Below are 18,256 nucleotides of genomic sequence, written 5' to 3' on the forward strand. Positions count from 1 at the left end.
ATAGCTAGATGGTTATAAAAACAAATTCGCATAATGTTGAGTAAAGTTCATTAAGGTATAGCTTAATAGACTAAATACAATTTTAAATATTTTGGGTGAAAATGCTACGAAAGGGATTTTTTTTTTAACCAGAAAGTTCATTTAATTACATTCGTGAAAGCAAAATTTGCTTTGAAAAGTTTCACTTTTCTATTATTTTTCTCGTTTTTAGTTCTTCTTCGATTAGTATTACTGTATTTGATCTCTTACTGTATTCAAGCTTAACTTTAAAATATCTGTAATAGGCATCTATGGCTGTCTAGCTGCATATGGACCCGAAACTTCGGCTGGTGACTCTCTCTGTATTCAGTTTTATTCCGTCCTAGATGGCCAAGGTGTCTGTGAACTTTCTTAAGGCAAGATATGAACACAGGATCAAGACCTTCAGGCCTGTGCCCCTTGGAATTCTCGAGGCTTGCAATTTTTCCGGATGAGTTTTTCTTTTACATTTTCGCCCATTCATAATTACCCTTTTTTAACGCAGCGTATCAGTCAAAACACAGCGATTTTTAACACATCAGTATTCAGAATCAATTGAATCCAAACCCGTTTATTATGGTAGATTTAGCTAGCATCCATGTTTTGTAGCACACATAGCATGTGTTTTGTGTTTGGTTTTATACACCTCCATTAGCTTGATACTCATCTTGACTGTACAGTCATCGGTTTCAATTGGACCGGTTTTTGATTCCAGCTTCTAGCAGTTCTTAAATAAAATCGATCTTCATCAGGAAAAACATACTGCGAAGCAGATATGTCTTCATCTTCCTTTGATACATCTTCCAGGTTTGGAGTGTGATCTGAGCAAAGGACGACATTCACAACTTATGCCAATGAAATTGAGAATGAACGTAGTTTCTTTATAATTGTAGAGCGCTCGCCTTCTGCTGTTTTGTTGCAGTAGGTGTAGATTCGTCCCCCAGTAAAGACATATTATTTGAGGAATTTATTCAATCTTACGTTCAGCATTTTACTAAATACAAAGGCAACCCCAAGGTTCAAGCTACCATGGTTAAACCATCAGAAATTATAAGATATTAGCATTAAAACACTGGTTACGGGATATCTTAACATATTCTATTCTATATACATCCGGTGGCCTGAAAAGTTCCCATTTTTGACGGATGATAACTCTAGGAACCCCGATTTTTAGGGCTCCCCCCTTTCCTTAGTTTTCATGCTATTGATGCTTGATTTTAACCACCAGACCTATCTCTGCGTCAGGTCAAAGAAACAAGAACTCCAGACAAAATCTCTACGTTGCCAATTACAACAATCTATGCCCACATTTGGAATAATCTAAGGAGGCAGAAAGCACTTGCTTCGACCGTGATTATCTCACCCAAACGCGGACGACCATAAACTGAGAAAAACATTAAAAATTTGAACTGGTTGAGTTTTACACTATTATAACTAGCCCGAGGGGTTAGTTTCTATAGCTTTGATAATACAAGATTCTGAAATTCGTGGTTTCATAAGTAAACATTCAGGCATCAAAGGGTTAGGGTCGAAACCAGGGTTTTCACTGTAACATGAGCCAACAGTTATGTTCGATTTACTACTTTATTATTTGGAAACGTTCACTATTCCCTTAGTTATGGCAGTTTATGTGATCCTGAGTTTTGAGATCAAATGACATCAGTATATACTATAAACTGCTAAAATTTATTTGTCAATCAATGATGTATTAACGCGAAAAGTTTTGTGTTGTTCATTTTTTTTTTTACAATAAATATATAACGTTACTTTGCTTTTGCAGGCACACCCTGAACCTAACGAGATAGACTAAGATGGGTACAAACAACTTTCTAAGACGCAACAAAAATATGAAATTTATATTTAATTCCTCTTGGTTTCTGTGAATATGTCTAGTCTACGCTGTTATTTTGAAAGTAAAGAGTAACATTAAACCCTAAAATGAGCAGAATCTATTCTCTATAAATGGGGGACCGCCCCTTCCTCATCTTTGCCTCCACCTCATGGTCACAGAAACTTCAGAGGGTGCTCAATGCTTTTACTATTCCCTTAGTTATAGTAACTTCTGTGACCCTGAATTTTGAGATCAAATTGCACCATTACATACTATAAACTCTCAAAACTTCTTCGTCTTTTAATGATGTATTCAAACTAAAAGGTTTATGTTGTCTTCATTTTTTTGGCAATTAGTATACAACTTAATTTGTTTTTGTAGGTAAATCCTGAACTTAACGCTATAGCATGAGGTTGGTGTGTGCTCAATTCATTATTTTGGCCTTCGTTTTGTTTTCATTGGCTCACGCTTATGGCAAAGGTAACTATTTTCCTTTTGTAATTCATTTTAGTTCTGACTGAAATGACAATACCCTTTAACTTTAATAAGAAACATCATTCAGATACAACCTGTTTTTTATTACCAAGAAGTCCCTTTAAACGTTTAAAATGCTCAGTTAGACAGCCCGTTCAGTATCTATAAACCTAGTGTTTTTATATCTGACCTGAATTTTGACTCGCTGTCAAAAATAATTTTTTCCGATTTTAAAATATTCGAAAAATGGAATGTCTAGCTTGTTGAACTGTTTCAGATTTTCCATCCGAAAGAAAATAGGAACCCTTGATAGTTTTGTTTCTAGTCGACAAGAATATTCACGGGAATGTGTTTGGAAAAAATATCAAATTATCGTTATTGCTATAAATTTCTGAGCTTTGGCAAAAACTAGTATTTCTTTCAAATCAAAATTTTTGTAGCCTTCTTAGTGTGGCCTCGTTGTATTAAAGTAAAATTTCTGTGATTTACAATATCTTTGAGTTCAATGTTGTTGAAAAAAAAAACATGCATTTAAATCATTTCTTTAACTTGACTTATCAGTTACGATTCTAATATACTTCCTCTTTGTAAATCTGGGTTAGACCATCTTTGAGTTCAATGTTGTTCAAAAAAAAAAAACATGCATTTAAATCATTTCTTTAACTTGACTTATCAGTTACGATTCTAATATACTTCCTCTTTGTAAATCTGAGTTAGACCAACAACGACAGATTAAGGACTCTTTGAACTTTTTCAGGAGGGGGGGGGGAGCTGTTTTGAATATTTAATGTTTAGTTTTGGGAATAATAACAGTTATCGTTTTTGTTTTATTTTGGCCAATGCTTTTTTTGCAGTAGCAGTCTCTTACCTTATTTAGTGTAACCTTTTTTTATTCTAGATAATTGCTAGTACAATTTCTCTGATCTTACTGGTACCAAAACATTATTTTGTTGAACCATATTTTTAATTTTAGATCGAATTCTAAAAGCCCAGAATCATTTTATTCTATTTAATTGTTATAACTAACAAAGGATTTTCAGTGCAAAAATTGAAATAAGCAAATAATAAATCTGAAATAATAAATCTGTTCAGGGAAGCTGGAACACCCACTTAAACCACAGAAGACAAACATTAGCTTGCACTACCTACCTCTCGTGGCAAATTTTGGAAACGTAAAATAGTTCCTTATGAACAGGTGATATGAAGGAAGAGGCTCCCCCTCCCCCATTCCACAGGTTCCATCTCGAAATCTGTTCCGCAAACAAAAGGTCATGTAAAACTCTCAAAGCAAAAATTAGCCCACACTGCCAACTTTTGGTAGCTGCTTTAAAAAACTTAGAATAGATTTTCCATAGGAACGGGAAATATAGGAATATTCCCTAGGAATAGGAAGGAAAGGGGAGCCGCCCCTCCCTCTTTCAAGAATCTGACAAGGGGCTTTTGTATGCATGTTCAACAAGACTTCCATCCCTACACATATATATTCGATCATATACTTGATCAAACATAGAAGTTCAGCCAGACATTACATATGAACGCCACTTTTAATCGCATATGTTAAATTTGGTGCAAAAGAAGCTACCTGATTGGTAGAATTTTGAATCTCGGATGCAGAGTTCTAGACTCTAGAGGTGGATGCTAAGATGCTGCCAAGCATTGAATTTTACGCGTGAACGGTAGATGCCTGAACTTGTTGCAAATAAAATGCTATGTTCAGTTTTAAGGGATGATTTCGGTATGTATGTGTGTTTTGTTTTAATTTCGGTGATTAGCTTTTAAAAACGTTTTTATTATTGTAGCCATTATGATATAAGTCTTTCTGGAAAAAAATTGCTTGGGCCAAGTTCATAAAATTGCATTTTTAGTTCGAACAATGAACGTTTCCGATTATTTTGTGTCTCATTTGCTAACTGTTGGTAATGTAGCATAACTAAAAAATTAACGAGTATGCTTTGGTTTGTTACATTCGTTTGAATATATATTTCTTTTCGAAAACTGCGTTGTGGTACCATACTTTTGAACATTTACTTTGGATTTTTAATTAATATGCGCTTTTTAAATAATAAAATTGCGAATGACTTACTTAAGAAAAAATAGCACGATGTTTGTAAGAAAGACCTGCATTTGTTTGATGTTGTAACCACCACACACCAACCACTAGCATGATACTGGAATCATTTTTCCTATCCATCATAATTGTAATAAAAAATAATATCACCCGACGTTGCGTTGATTGTAATGAATGACTTATTACTATTATATACTATTACTATTACTTATTACTAACCTATTGTAATGAATAACTTATTACTATTACTATATAGGCTACTATTGCTATTATTACTTATTACTAACCTATTGTAATGAATAACTTGTTGCTATTACTATATACTATTACTTATTACTAATTACTAACTTATTGTAATGAATAACTTATTACTTATTATAATAAGCAGGTTTTAGACTCCATTGGCTCTACATGTCGGTGATAATAAAAGAACAAAATAAAAAAAACTGGGGCATTTATTTGTCAATGGAAGATTTGATAAAAATTTCAGATATGCCGCCCTATTTTCCATCCTTTTCTCCTTACTTGTTTATTCTATCATGGATAATAATGACCATAAAGTGATATAGAATATTCAAAGAGTGTCGTATATCCATTATTCTAATATTAACAAAGAAAAAAAACTCTTTATTTTTCTTGACCGTGTCAGCAAAAATAGGTTAAAAGTAATACCATATGCTTGTTAATTTTGCATAAATTAGAAACATTTTGACTAAAATCGATAACCTACTAGCTAATATTGTTAACGTAAAATTTGCTACTTAATAGACGAGTATGCTGCATTTGCAATTAAATAAAGTGTTTACACTTTAATTTTTTTTTCCTGTCCTAAAAAAATTAGATAATTCTATATTATCAATTTTCCTTATTTAACAGCTCTAAATTGTTTCAAACACTGGTTTCATAAGTACCCCCAGCAAGAATAGTTTTCTGAGAAGAGATAGAATAAAATTACAAAAAAAGCTAATTTCCACTCTCTAAGATCACTTTCTACTCTAACTGTGAACAATCTACTTAAGGTGTTTTGGCTCTTGGTAGAATAATTTACCATTGACGAGTTCATTCTCTGTGCTATACCGGACAGATGAATTCAGTTTAAATAATGAAATAGATGACCTTCCATTATTTTCAATATAGATTCTTATTTTCCCATCCCTTTTTCTCATATCTCCTCTATAAAATCGTGGAAATATTCCTTTGAATGTTAATACACACACATACGCAGATATATATATATATATATATATATATATATATATATATATATATATATATATATATATATATATATATATATATATATATATATATATATATATATATATATGTAATGTGATGGTAATATAGCACCGTATAATATATGTTTACTATATATAAAGGCATATATAACGTAATATTATATACATAATATTATATAACGAAAAGAGAAATCACCAATGCAACAGCACAAACACATTAAAAAAAAGAAGAAAAAAAGGGGTGGCAGAAGGAGAAAAGGAAGACTGTTTTCGTAAATTAGTGATTAATATAGACCAGCACTTGAATGAGGCCTTAACCCTACTCATCCATACAATCACATAGGTCAAACAGCATAGCCATACACAATCAACCATAAAGAATAATCCATAGACAGGCAGTCATGTCGTCAATAAGTATAAGTCGTCATTTACCAAACAATAAAAACAGTAAAGACAAATAATTCAGAGGCAACAACCCAACACAAGAACTCATCAGGAGAATACACTTGCCTATAGGGTTTCGGCACTTTATATGTATATGATAATGTAACATAAACATATTACTAGGCATAAATGTTATTTACCTCCGAGTATTAATACCATTTAAATTATTTTCTTATATATTTTTTTCTAAATTTCCAGACGAGTCTGTAAGGCTCTCTGATATTGAAGTTTTGACTCTTCATAAAGACCGTATGACGACAGGTCGTCGATCAAGCCCAGTTCCACAACTGAACTGTATTGGAGGAACGGCTGCCAAAGCTTTCAAACCTGATGTTGTACAATGCAAAAATGTTGGAACTGATGGCATTGACGTTCAGGTAAGGATACACTTATGTGTTCAAAGGTCAAGGCGAAGAACAAAGGTTCTTCCCAAAGGTCATTTGCGAAGGGATAAATGACTTCGGTGACTAAGTTCGTGAAGAACAATGGCAAGCCTGAATTTGGGCTACTTAAAAGAAACCATATGGACGTATATATCTAGGAAAGAGAGTAAAGCATCAATGAAATTAAAATAAATTATTGAAACAATAAAGAACTTCTGGTGTGGAAATTCGGATATTTTTATCCAAAGCTTCGTCTCCTAACAACTGGAAAGACTTAGTATCTAGGCATGTATTTATTCAGTTTTAAATATTGTATTGCATGTAATTTCTCAAAAGTAAAAAATGGAAAGACAATAAAACAAGAGAAGTATAAATTACCATTTAGGGTGTCGTACATGACAAAACTCTTTGAAAACTGCTCTAGAAAACATTAAATACTAGATTTAAAGGAGTTTAAGGTTAGAAGTCTAACTGTGAAAAACTATAGCTCCCTGGTGTGCCAGTGCCATAGCCAGTAGAGAGGAAGTTCACAAGACCCGGCAACTGTTGTAGGTAGTTAATGGGCCTGGTATTTCATCCTTTGACCTGTCAGCCCCAGTTTAGGCTGTGCTGATATTATTGAAAAGTGTTTAAGATTTTTGTTGATCTCTTTCAATACTGCCCAAGCAGAACCTTTGAAATGGTTGGGATGAAGGAGGAGGGTTTGCTAGTATATTGTCATTGGGTGGTTTAACTCTGTGACAAGTTTGTAATTGTGGTAGTAGTATTACAGCTTATCCTTTCGAGAAATGATGTATACAAAATTGGCGTTTGAAAGTGTCTGCTCTACCTCCTCAAGACACTGTTGATGCATCTCCAAGACCTACCTCTTGTTAGGATCCTGAATGGCTTGATGAATTCTTTCTGTAAACGATTCTTTGCTATTACTCTATTTGCTTGGTAGCTAGAAATTCCGTCGAAAATTAGCTAATAGTATCCATAGCCTTCAATTTTGCAGTAATTTTGTGAGTTATGGAGTAGTTCTAACGATAGCACTCTGGAAAATGGTCTCGTAGCCTATCAATACAGATGTTTGACCTTGAAAAAAGTTCCTGTTTTTTTGTCTTAACTGGAAAGAGTGATATTCTAGCTCCCTAGAGTTCCCAAGAGCTCCCTAACTCTCTGTTTATTTCTCCTCTTGTAACATTGGAAAAAAAATTCTTCGAGAGTTTGTTTGTTAAATATGCCATTCCGATATCAAATATTCCATCACTGCACTACACCGTTTTTACAGGTTTTAAAATCGTTTTAACAATGTGCCTGAACTTATGACTCAAGAAAGCGTTTGGTTTACTAACCAACGATGACAACGATGTTGCTACATCGTTGTCGTTGTTAAATTGGGTATTGCTGACGTGGACATTTTGAGGCTAATTTCAAAGGTCTTTGGCTGATTCAAACGAGCAGTTATGTTCAGTGTTAAAAAATCATAGCATGATTTGGTCTCAAATACGCTTCTTCTAAATTACTACTAGCCACAATGGCTCTACCACATGATTGTGTCTGAACTAAAATCTTCTGATCATGTTTTTTTGTTTTTCTAGAGCCTATGCATTTATGTCAGTTTAAATGCTCTATTTTGACACTGAAGTACTTGTTGATGTTTGCATGCAATTTGTTGTTCTAAAAATTAAAATAAAGCGATTTGATTGGGGGGGGGGAGGGGGAGCAACTTTGGAAAATATCACAAATAGGCAAATTATATGGAAAATATATAAAATTATTGGATGGAGAGATGTGATATTTAGATAAGGTGGGAATCGCAGAGTAACTAACGATCCCCCCCCCACATCACGTATTGGCCTCCATGGTGGAACGGTTTGTTTAAGCATCTGATAACAAAGGAAATCCACCTAATCGTTTAGTAAGGGCACATATCGGTAGATAAGTTAGGACTTTAGGAGAGAATAAGCAAGCAGTGAAGATCGGTCTATGAAATGTTCTGAAGAATGTACCGTCTACGGATATTAGTCGAGTTAAAGTTGGCAAATGCTGGCTAATTCTATTTTTCAGGCTGGTAAGGGATACTGTTTAAGGAGGAAGGAATACGAAATTGTACCCCTCTTGTATTTAGTTAAATAGATGCATCACTAAAGTTTCTCCTGCTGCACAATCTGGCGGAATTTGAGTTACGGAGTTACTTTAGACTCCCAGAGAGCCAGCAAAGTATCTTATCTTTTCTGTTCAACCCTATAAGTTTTCTCCTCTATTTGCCCCTCTTTCTCTCTTTTATCCAGTTCCTGTATATCTAAATTGTTTTTATTGTAAAGCGCCTTTTTTGCCAATCAAACGGCTACTAAACTATTTCAGGGAATAAAGAAATCTTATGAAAATGTCCTTCAGGTCACCAATAAGGCTCGTGCCTACTGGTGGAATGAATGATTTCCAGTCTTATTTACTCGCAATTGAATTAGTAATTTCTAGATATCTCTGTTTCCCCTTGGAGTCTTATTTAGGGAAATTAGGGTATTCCTCTGAAAACAGCCGGAAAAATCCGTTTTTTGTTTTTTTTTTGTTTTTTTTGTTTTTTTTTTAATGCTTTTCAATTAATCTTTTTTATGTAGAAAATAATAGGTAGAGACACTTGCCTTAAGTGATGCGTGCTCAAAGATTAGAATTATTTCCTTAATTAATGCTACTACTATTAACAACTCACTGTAGCACCAATAATTGAATGACAATTAAACTAAACAATGTAAGATAAATAAATAACATAAAATAATCAAACAGAGGTGACTGGGTGTCAGGAACCAGGAGCGGAAATGCGACCTTAAGCCACCAGAAATGGTAAAATATCAAATGCTAGTGAAGAATGGGTCAATATTGTGAAAGAAATAAAGATCTTCATTTCAAAATCTATTCATTTTAATAATCCATTTTTTTCTAACGTTAGTTTTTGATAATATATGCTAATTTGAATTCCATAGAAAATTTATCTTAAGAGAAAAAGAGCCATTAAAAAAAGCGTCCTGAAGATGCAAGTCAAAATTCTTGAATACCTTCAAATTTTTATCTCATTTGTGGGCCTGAGTGTCTCCTTTTTTTCCTATCTCTTTGGCTTGAAAAAGAGAGACAACTGCTCAAAGCTGGTGAGGGATTCCACTTGCAGAGGACGGCCAGTGAAGCCACATCAAACCTTAAATAGGCCGCAAGACCACAGTGGCTATGCATAATAAATGAAAAACGAAGAAGAAAAGACAAAAGGAAAGTCTAAAATGATGACAATTTTCAGCAATGAACGAGAAAAATAAAAGCACAGTAGACATTTCGGCAAGGACCCCCGCAAAGTCGTCTTCAGTTTAAAAAAAAAAAAATCAATCGAAGTTCTCAAGAAATAAAAACCTTTTAGAAAAAAACCAGAAAATTTGTAATTGGAAAGCAGAGTCGTTCTAAGCCCTTGCATCCATTCAGTTTCAAGCTCTGCTTTCTTCTATTTATTTGTTATTGTAGTTGTTACCAAGCTAATCAATTGTTGTATATTTTAGTGGAAGTGTGAAGCAGACATGTCTTCGGATTATCGTTTTGGACAAATGGATGTAGTTTGCGAAGGTTATAGATACCCAGAAGATCCATACGTTCTCAAAGGCTCTTGTGGTGTAAGTAGTAATTATAATGATAATTTATTTGAAGCTCAATATAAACAGCAATACAAAAGCGGAGTCATGAATTACATGAAAAAAAGATAAAAAAAAAACAAACAAAAACAATCAACTAGAACAGAAACACGGACAACTCTTCATTTAACAGGGCCTCTCTGTATATTAAATATTTAAATAAATTATACCTGCCTAGTAGTTTACGTACGTAAACTTGTAGGTAGAGGAAAATATCTTTAATATAGGATTATCCCGATTAAATTGAAAAACTTTTGCATGAACTTTTACTGGTATCAGCTTTCTATATTGTAAAGTATATATTATATAATAATAAAGACATTAGTAAATCTCATTCAGCAATGCAAATTTAAAATAAAAATATTTTTAATTGTTTGAATAATTCATGATTTATGCATTACCGTCAAAAACAATTTGCTTTAAATTTCAAAATCTTTTTTTGTTCATTTTGACGGTAACACAGGGCCTGATTGGGCCAAATCACCCTTAATCTGGCCAAGAGTAATACTTAAACACAATTATTGAGATTGTAATTCTTATTGTGAAAATTTTGACAACACTCATTTCTAGGAGAATTTTGGGAGGGTTTGCGGGATTTTCTGTAAAGATTAGCATAGGTATTCAACACTAGGCTGGCGCTGAGATTGAATTGAAAAAGTGCCAGTTGAAATTGCTTGGTGCTATAAATGCTGTAAAATAAACATGTTTAAAGATAAATTTCTTCCCGAAGTATGTTTAGATATTAAAATTCAGGACAAGAGCGTAAAGCTCATTCAAACGGTTCCTGGTAAAAAAAAAACCTTGTCAGTGCTAACTTAACTACTAAAGCTGTCATTTTGGAAATGGCATAGGCATCAGAAGAATCGGTTTTTGCACAGATTTCCAATATATAAACTTTTAGATTTATAATGAGCTGTCAAAAACTATAAGAATAACCCCCCCCCCCCACCCCACCATAACGGAGGTTTCAGCCCTCTATGACGATATAAAATGCAGTTTTTCTTAGAAGCCCCGTCACGGACGCGTGTTTATTTTGATTTTTCACCAACGTTATCATGTCGATCTAGTAGGCATATAATATTGGGTTAGCACAAACTATGAGATTGCTTGTCAGTTTTGAAATGTCAAAAACCTATGTATGAAACATGTTTCTGATAATATACATCTGTGTGTTGGTGCATTCCGTCCCAAATATATCTAATGTCTGTATGTTTATCATATAGAAAAATAAGGATTATTGTAGGAAATTGTATGCAATCTTGTGTTGTTTTTTTTCGAGGGGGTAATGTTTTTTGAGTGTGGTGCACAAAGCCTCAAAACGTGCTGTACATTCATAGGCTCCAATTTTTGTGAGAAGCTGTTCGGATCAGTGAGGATGCGGACGGGGATTTACAACCCAGCCTTCCTTCATTCGGATGTCTACATTAACGTACAAAATTGTTCCAATTTTGACTAAGTGTGCGATGCAGGTACTGACAAGTCTTAGCTCTTCCCTTATTACAAAAACGGTTGCTTCGAACATCAAATAAAAATTTAAAAAATTGAAATACTGGGATAAAAAGCTGAACGCTGCAATAAAAAGATGGAAATCCCTCCTCGTATTTAACATAACCATGTTCTGCTATGCAAGGATATACACCTATATAAGGTTATATGAATGTAGTGCGGAGGAGGGAGTGGGGCTGTAATTTTTTTCATAAAAAAAAACCTCGCTTGTCGGTTTTTAGCCTTTTATCTTGAAAAGGAACTATTCTCTTTTTTCAAAATTCTTGGTCAGTTGGTATTCGATTCATTTCATAGTTAATATAAAAGAAATCCTTGAAATAAATCTAAGTGAGCTTCAAGTCTAGATAATTCGAAGTTCAAATAGTTTTTTTTTCACTTTTTCGTATGCGGACCAATGCTCTGAGTAGCACAGGTACCGATCTCCCGATTCTCTGCCTTTGGCCGGGAATGCAATGGTGGTTGGGGAATACATTTTTCCTGGTACCCATTTAGAGCTGGGTTGACTATGGCTGGGCTTATGGAGTCACACCGCCGACCCCCGTTCCAAACCAAATACCCAGCGACACCACGACTTGAACCCCTGTCCTCACGACAAAGAATGCCAAGTCTAGCGCCCCAACCACTTGGCTAGGACGGTTAAGATACAACAGATTGAAGATCTTATTTGGTATTTACTGATATTCTCATTAAATTTCTAAATTAATGGTTCAAATTTTTCTTCCTGTTAAAACTTTGCAGACTACTAGGTACAACTAGGGTAATTGCATTTGGTATCTTAAGCTGTGAGACTGTGTAATCTCTTTTGGGGTTTAAATCTGTGTTTTCATTTTTCCCTATTAGGATGCGGAGACCACTAGGGATTAAAGTAGATTCCTGCAGAACCCGTATTTAAAATGGTATAGAAACAATTAATAATGAAAACTGATAACATGATCTGCTAAGAGATTCGTTGTTGTTTAGTCTGGACGATCCATCTAAGAGCGTAAGTAGCATATATAATAATTTGTTGAAACGTCAGCCCCATATTTTGGACATTTGCTGTTTGTTTTATAAGTTTTAAGGCTATTGTTTAGTTTCATTGGAAAAAAAAGTTTTTTTTGAAAATCTGCTTACCCTTAAGCTAAAAACACTGTTAATCTTAAAATATTTGTTTAAATATTTACTTTTTAAGATTTTGTTGTAATCCCTTTTTTTCAATATAAATAACTCTACAGCTATGTTTTTCTTCCCAACTATTTTGTACATATAACAAGATGTCTTTGGGTGTTCCACAAAAATGTAAAAACAGAAGTGCAAAGATTCTTGTGTAGAAATAAATTTTTGGGCAAAAGGTTTGTTTTTTTAGAACCCACAATTGTCTCTCGAATGACATAGAAATCGCACATTATTCGTAAACAGCTTCATTTCAAGTCTATTTAGAATCCAAATAAAAAGTTTTGACTTGAAGAATCAACGTTGCCCGAACCTTTTCAGACAATCAATTAATTTATATTGCTAAACTAAATTAGAAAAAATTAAATAAATAGAAATGATCATCTCAGAAGTAAACTCGAGTGGTGTAAAATAAACAAATCGCGGTATATATATATATATATATATATATATATATATATATATATATATATATGTATATATATATATATATATATATAAAAAAAATATTTAAAAAAATTGTATAATGTCAAAAGTGCTAATTAATCTTAAAATGGTATAAACAATTGAGTATAGCATCTGGATTTTATTTAAATCTGAACATGGGTAGTATTTTTCATACCATTCAACAAAATACCTCTCAGAACTGGTGATGTTGAAGTATATGCATAGCAAGACGATTTTGGAGAGACAGCTAATTTACTAGAAAGAAAGAAAAGACAAAATGATTGGGATTGATAAGAAATTTACTGGGAAAGAAAGAAAGAAAGAAAGAAAAGAAAATATTTGCATATTTTTTTCGGCTAGTTGTTATCTAAAAAATCTATTTCAAAGTTTGGAAACTGCGTAGTTACTATTGTCACAAATGTGTATTATTGTCGTAAAACCTTATTCAGTAAATTCTCGGGGATTGATTAGGCCTGTATTAAGAGCTGGGAAGCGTGTATATCTGTCAAGTAGACTACGTAGTTTACCGATCAAAATATGTTCCAAAGTCTAGTTTTTATATATTGTAGTATAAATTCACTTGGTTGTAGCGTAATGGCTAAATACTTGCAAGTTGGCGGGGGAGGGGATGAAGTGGCATTGTCTCCTGCCAACTAAGAAAGTCCTTTTATCTTCATATTCATAAGGCCAAATTGACTGATCATGGGAAGAAAAAGCTATTGTCGTCCCCTTTGATGTCAGACAAAAAAGTAAAAAGGGTGAAGACGTTCCTTTTTAAATTGTTCTATTCTACCCTCATTTTATGGCTTTTTATAATCGGTTCATAAGAATGTCCATGAAAATGGTCCGAAATATCCTGCATCTCTTTTGTTTTTTATTGTCTTGCCACACTTTTGAAAATTACAGCAAACTATGTTGTCTTACTTAAGGTAGAAACAACTTCAGATTCTTAGAACTTTAATACTTGCTATTGAGTAGGATTGATATATCTTCGAATTTTTGTATTCCAGTTGGAATATACTTTGGACTACACTGAGTCTGGCTTAAGAAACAAAGTTAAATCTCACGAGAAACCTTCGTATGGCTGGAGGGATAGTTACCTTAACCAAGAGGACAAGGGGAAAAGCAGAGGATTTAAATTTGCTGATTTACTACTGGTAGCCGCTGTTGGGCTGATTTTTTATGGATTATATAGAACATGTTTAAGACCTAGGACAGATCAGCGAACTGATACCAGGTAAGGACTGATTCTGCTAATGTAACTTCGCAGTTTTTAAGCCTTTAATGAATTATCAAAATTTTTCAAACTTCCAATAGCTTGTTATCATTGAATCTTCCAAATAAACAAAATGTTTTCGTTGGTACATGTCATATCTATGTTGTTGTTTTGTGCCTTAATTTCAGAGTTTTGTATCTACCCGTTTTTGTACATCTACAACATAGGCTGTTGTAGCCTATTACAAAATTAGCTGTTGTAGCCATCTACAACATAGGCTGTATCTATGTTGTTGTTTTGTCCCTTAATTTCAGAGTTTTGTATCTACCCGTTTTTGTACATCTACAACATAGGCTGTGAAGTCATATTTTTAAGATTGGGCTCTAGTTTATTTTTATCACCCAATTCGAAAATGTTAGGGTGTCTAATCACAAAGTGGGGGGAAGGGGTTAACGCCTTGAATCAATATAGGTCTCCTGTTTCTGTAACACATACAATGGGAAAAAAGTATTTATTTTTAGTATTAATTTGCACATGTTCTTTGATTGTATTGACAGTATTTTTTACTTCCAGTACTTGTTTCCTAAGAGTGAAAATATTGATTTTAAGTACTTTTTTGGTCGCTAATAACAGATCAGTTCCATCTTATTCTGTAAAAAGCGCTCTAGAAAACTTGACAAAGTAGGTAAAACTAGGCTATATCATATTTACTATAAAAGCTCCATTCTCGTTTTGCTTTTCCCAATCCATCAGTAGAAGTAAATAGCCTTGTAAGGACACATTCAGTGATTAATTATTAAGACTTAAATAGATTTTCGACGCGTTTAAACAAGTCAGCCAGAGTAATTTAGGAAATTTGTACGAAAGAATTTTTATCAGCTATTTATCGCATTACTGAAAATATTCATCAGCTCCTAGCTATATTTATACAGATCTAGGTTTATTAATCAGAAGAATCTGCAATACAAAATTAACATCTTTTTGGTCACTCAAAAACAAGTCACTCATTTCAGAAAGCAATCTAATTAAGCCCACAAATAATTGCAATAACCCAGGAAAAATGCTTCGATATTAGTGAGCAATTTTATTCTTTGTGCTGTCCCGTCTTTAGTTCCGATATTGTGTGAGTGGAAAAGTAATACTTAATATACTACATATTTATATAGTAAAATATACTATGTGTAGTAATACTGTATATTTAGTATGTAGGTCAGATAAGAGATTACCAAGCTGCAGTATTTTTGTTTCAGTGCATAAATGGTTTAGCCTCCGATTTTTAAAATAGTTTTTACCAGTTAATAGTAATCTGTATAATTATGGAACTAGGTAAAGTATCGAAAATTGATGAAGAATGGTTTTGTTATTATTTTATTTTATATTTTTAATTATTATTTTTACTCGATTTTTTTATTGATTCTTTATTATATATCTATATATTTTTTTTTAATATTTTCATTTAATTTAATTAAATAATTAATTTGATAGGCCAGTAGTTACATGGACTTGTCGCACGACCGCAAACCCTCATAAGTTTTTTGTTCAGTGCAAAAGTGTTTTTTTTTTCTTATTTAATTATTCGTGACTGTTAAAAAATTAAAGTGGAAGTTGTTGTAGCTAGTTTTATTAATAAACGTTTACCAACCTTTTTTTAATTTCTGCAAGAATCCTGAAAAAATTGATAAAGAACCTTTTGCCCCTCCCTTCCCCAATAAAATAAAGCTGAAACCGGTGCTTCAATTCAGTTTTTCTTTGGATGGGGGTGAGATATCTTACCTTAATCTGTCTCTGAAAAAAAACTTCATTTTTTACTAATGCCTTTCAGTTATAGCTGCCAATGGCCCTCTCCATGAAATACCCTGCAGTCATTTGAGGAGGATTAGAGTGATAATTTCAAAACTAAATCTTGTGTTACTGTTTTTTTATTTATTTATTTTCATTTGTCAGTCCTATTGTTTCCCTTGTTGTCAAAGACTGCTATTCTAAATTTTGTTGCTCCAGGGGAATTTGATTTTAATTTACTAATAACACTGTAACAAAGCCAAATTTTCAGAAATGTGTTTTAAAATATAATCTTGAATTCATACCGGAACTATGTTAATCTTTGATTTTTCCCAACCTTTATTTTGCACGGCGTTTAAGCAAAATTAGGTGTCTTTTTTTAATCTTAGATTACATCGAAGTGATAGTAATTTTGTAGATTTTCTAAGAATGTAAATTAGTAAATAATGGAAATTAGTGAGTAGTATACGGTTAATCTGTTATTTAAAATCGGTGGTACTTTGCTACAAATGCCAATTAACCTTTTTTTTTATTTCTCTGCAAAAATTTTTTGTAACTCAAGAAATGAATTGCATAGTTCTTCGTTGTCAGCTATGTGCAAGCTTTATGTCAAATATAGACTCTAAATCTATAGAAGAAGGATTTAATCTGTGAAGAAAACAGAATATAAATTTGAGACCATTTTGTAATCAAGAGCGTGAAAAGTTAATAAAAGTTGGTTTTGTTAAACGTGAACAGTTTAGAAAGGACCATCTATTTTAATAAATTTGTTTTTGTCTTATGCTAATGGGCTTTATATTTAACGCCGAAATGTCCAGTTAAATATATTTTTATTTGATTTAATTTTATTAAGTGTGTTCATTAGTTTTATAATATCAGTTTAAATATCATTTTATTTCTTTGAAAACAGGCCTTTTTTGCTCTTAAATGAATTTTTTGTCTCTCCCTCTGGGTCCCTCAGAAAGTAATTTTGTCGTATATGTGCCGGGAAGATAGTGTGGTTTATGCCAATGTGCCTGATTGAAATTGTTATTAAATAGTTTTTAATTTTTTTAGTCTTCTTTTGAATTTGACTTACTGCCGTCTGGACTCAAGAAAACAAGAGCTAAGAGCTCATATGGCACTTGTGACGAGACAAGAAGAGCTATGAGCCAAGAGCTCATATGGTATGAGCTCTAACAAAATTCTAAGAATCAATAGATTGATGTAAAAGGAAAATCAGAGGCTTAATGCCGGTCAGGATTTAAAATAAGAGCTCTGAGTCACGATGTCCTTCTAAATATCAAAATTCATTAAGATCTGATCACCAACTCGTAAGTTGCAAATACCTAATTTTTTCTAATTTTTCCTCTCCCTTTAGCCCCCCAGATCGTTGAATCTGGGAAAACGACTTTATCAAGTCAATTTGTGCAACTCCCTGACACGCCTACAAATTTTCATCGTCCTAGCACGTCCAGAAGCGCCAAATCGCTGAACCCCTCCCCCCAACTCCCCCAAAGAGAGCGAATCCAGTACGGTTACGTCAATCACGTATCAAGGACATTTGCTTATCCTATCCACCAAGCTTCATCCCGATTCCTCCACTCCAAGTGTTTTCCAAGATTTCCCCCTCCAACTCCCCCCAATTTCAAAAGATCTGGTTGGGATTTGAAATAAGAGCTCTGAGACATGAATCCCTTCTAAATATCAAATTTCATTAAGATCCGATCACCTATTCGTAAGATAAAAATACCCCAATTTTCACGTTTTCCAAGAATTCCGGTTTCCCCCTCCAACTCCCCCCAATGTCACAGGATCTTGTCGGAATTTAAGATTAGAGCTTTAAAGCATAAGATCCTTCTAAATATCAAATTTCATTAAGATCTGGTCACCCTTTCGTAAGTTACAAATACCTCAATTTTCAAAATTACCCCTCCCCCCAACTCTAGAAAAGAGAGCAGCTCCGGTCCGGTTATGTCAGTCACGTATCTTAGACAGGCTTTTATTCTTCCCATCCAGTTTCATCCCGATCTCTCCGCTTTAAGTATTTTCTAAGATTTCCAGTATC

The 18,256-nt window shown here is 33.4% G+C and overlaps 1 protein-coding gene across 5 annotated transcripts in view; it reads left to right on the forward strand.

The window, feature by feature from the left end:
- The window catches only part of LOC136032223 (store-operated calcium entry-associated regulatory factor-like), a 71,694-nt gene that overhangs the window by 46,480 nt on the left and 6,958 nt on the right, over positions 1 to 18,256 (forward strand). For all 5 annotated transcript variants that reach the window (XM_065712442.1, XM_065712439.1, XM_065712441.1 and 2 more), the window contains exons 2-5: positions 2,231 to 2,329; positions 6,272 to 6,450; positions 9,981 to 10,091; positions 14,225 to 14,451. In XM_065712442.1, the coding sequence (XP_065568514.1) occupies positions 2,257 to 2,329; positions 6,272 to 6,450; positions 9,981 to 10,091; positions 14,225 to 14,451 (590 nt within the window). In that variant the 5' untranslated portion in view covers positions 2,231 to 2,256. The remainder of the gene's footprint in view (positions 1 to 2,230; positions 2,330 to 6,271; positions 6,451 to 9,980; positions 10,092 to 14,224; positions 14,452 to 18,256) is intronic.

Source organism: Artemia franciscana, chromosome 10 (genome assembly GCF_032884065.1).
Source record: "Artemia franciscana chromosome 10, ASM3288406v1, whole genome shotgun sequence".
In the NCBI taxonomy this organism is placed as follows: Eukaryota; Metazoa; Arthropoda; class Branchiopoda; order Anostraca; family Artemiidae; genus Artemia; species Artemia franciscana.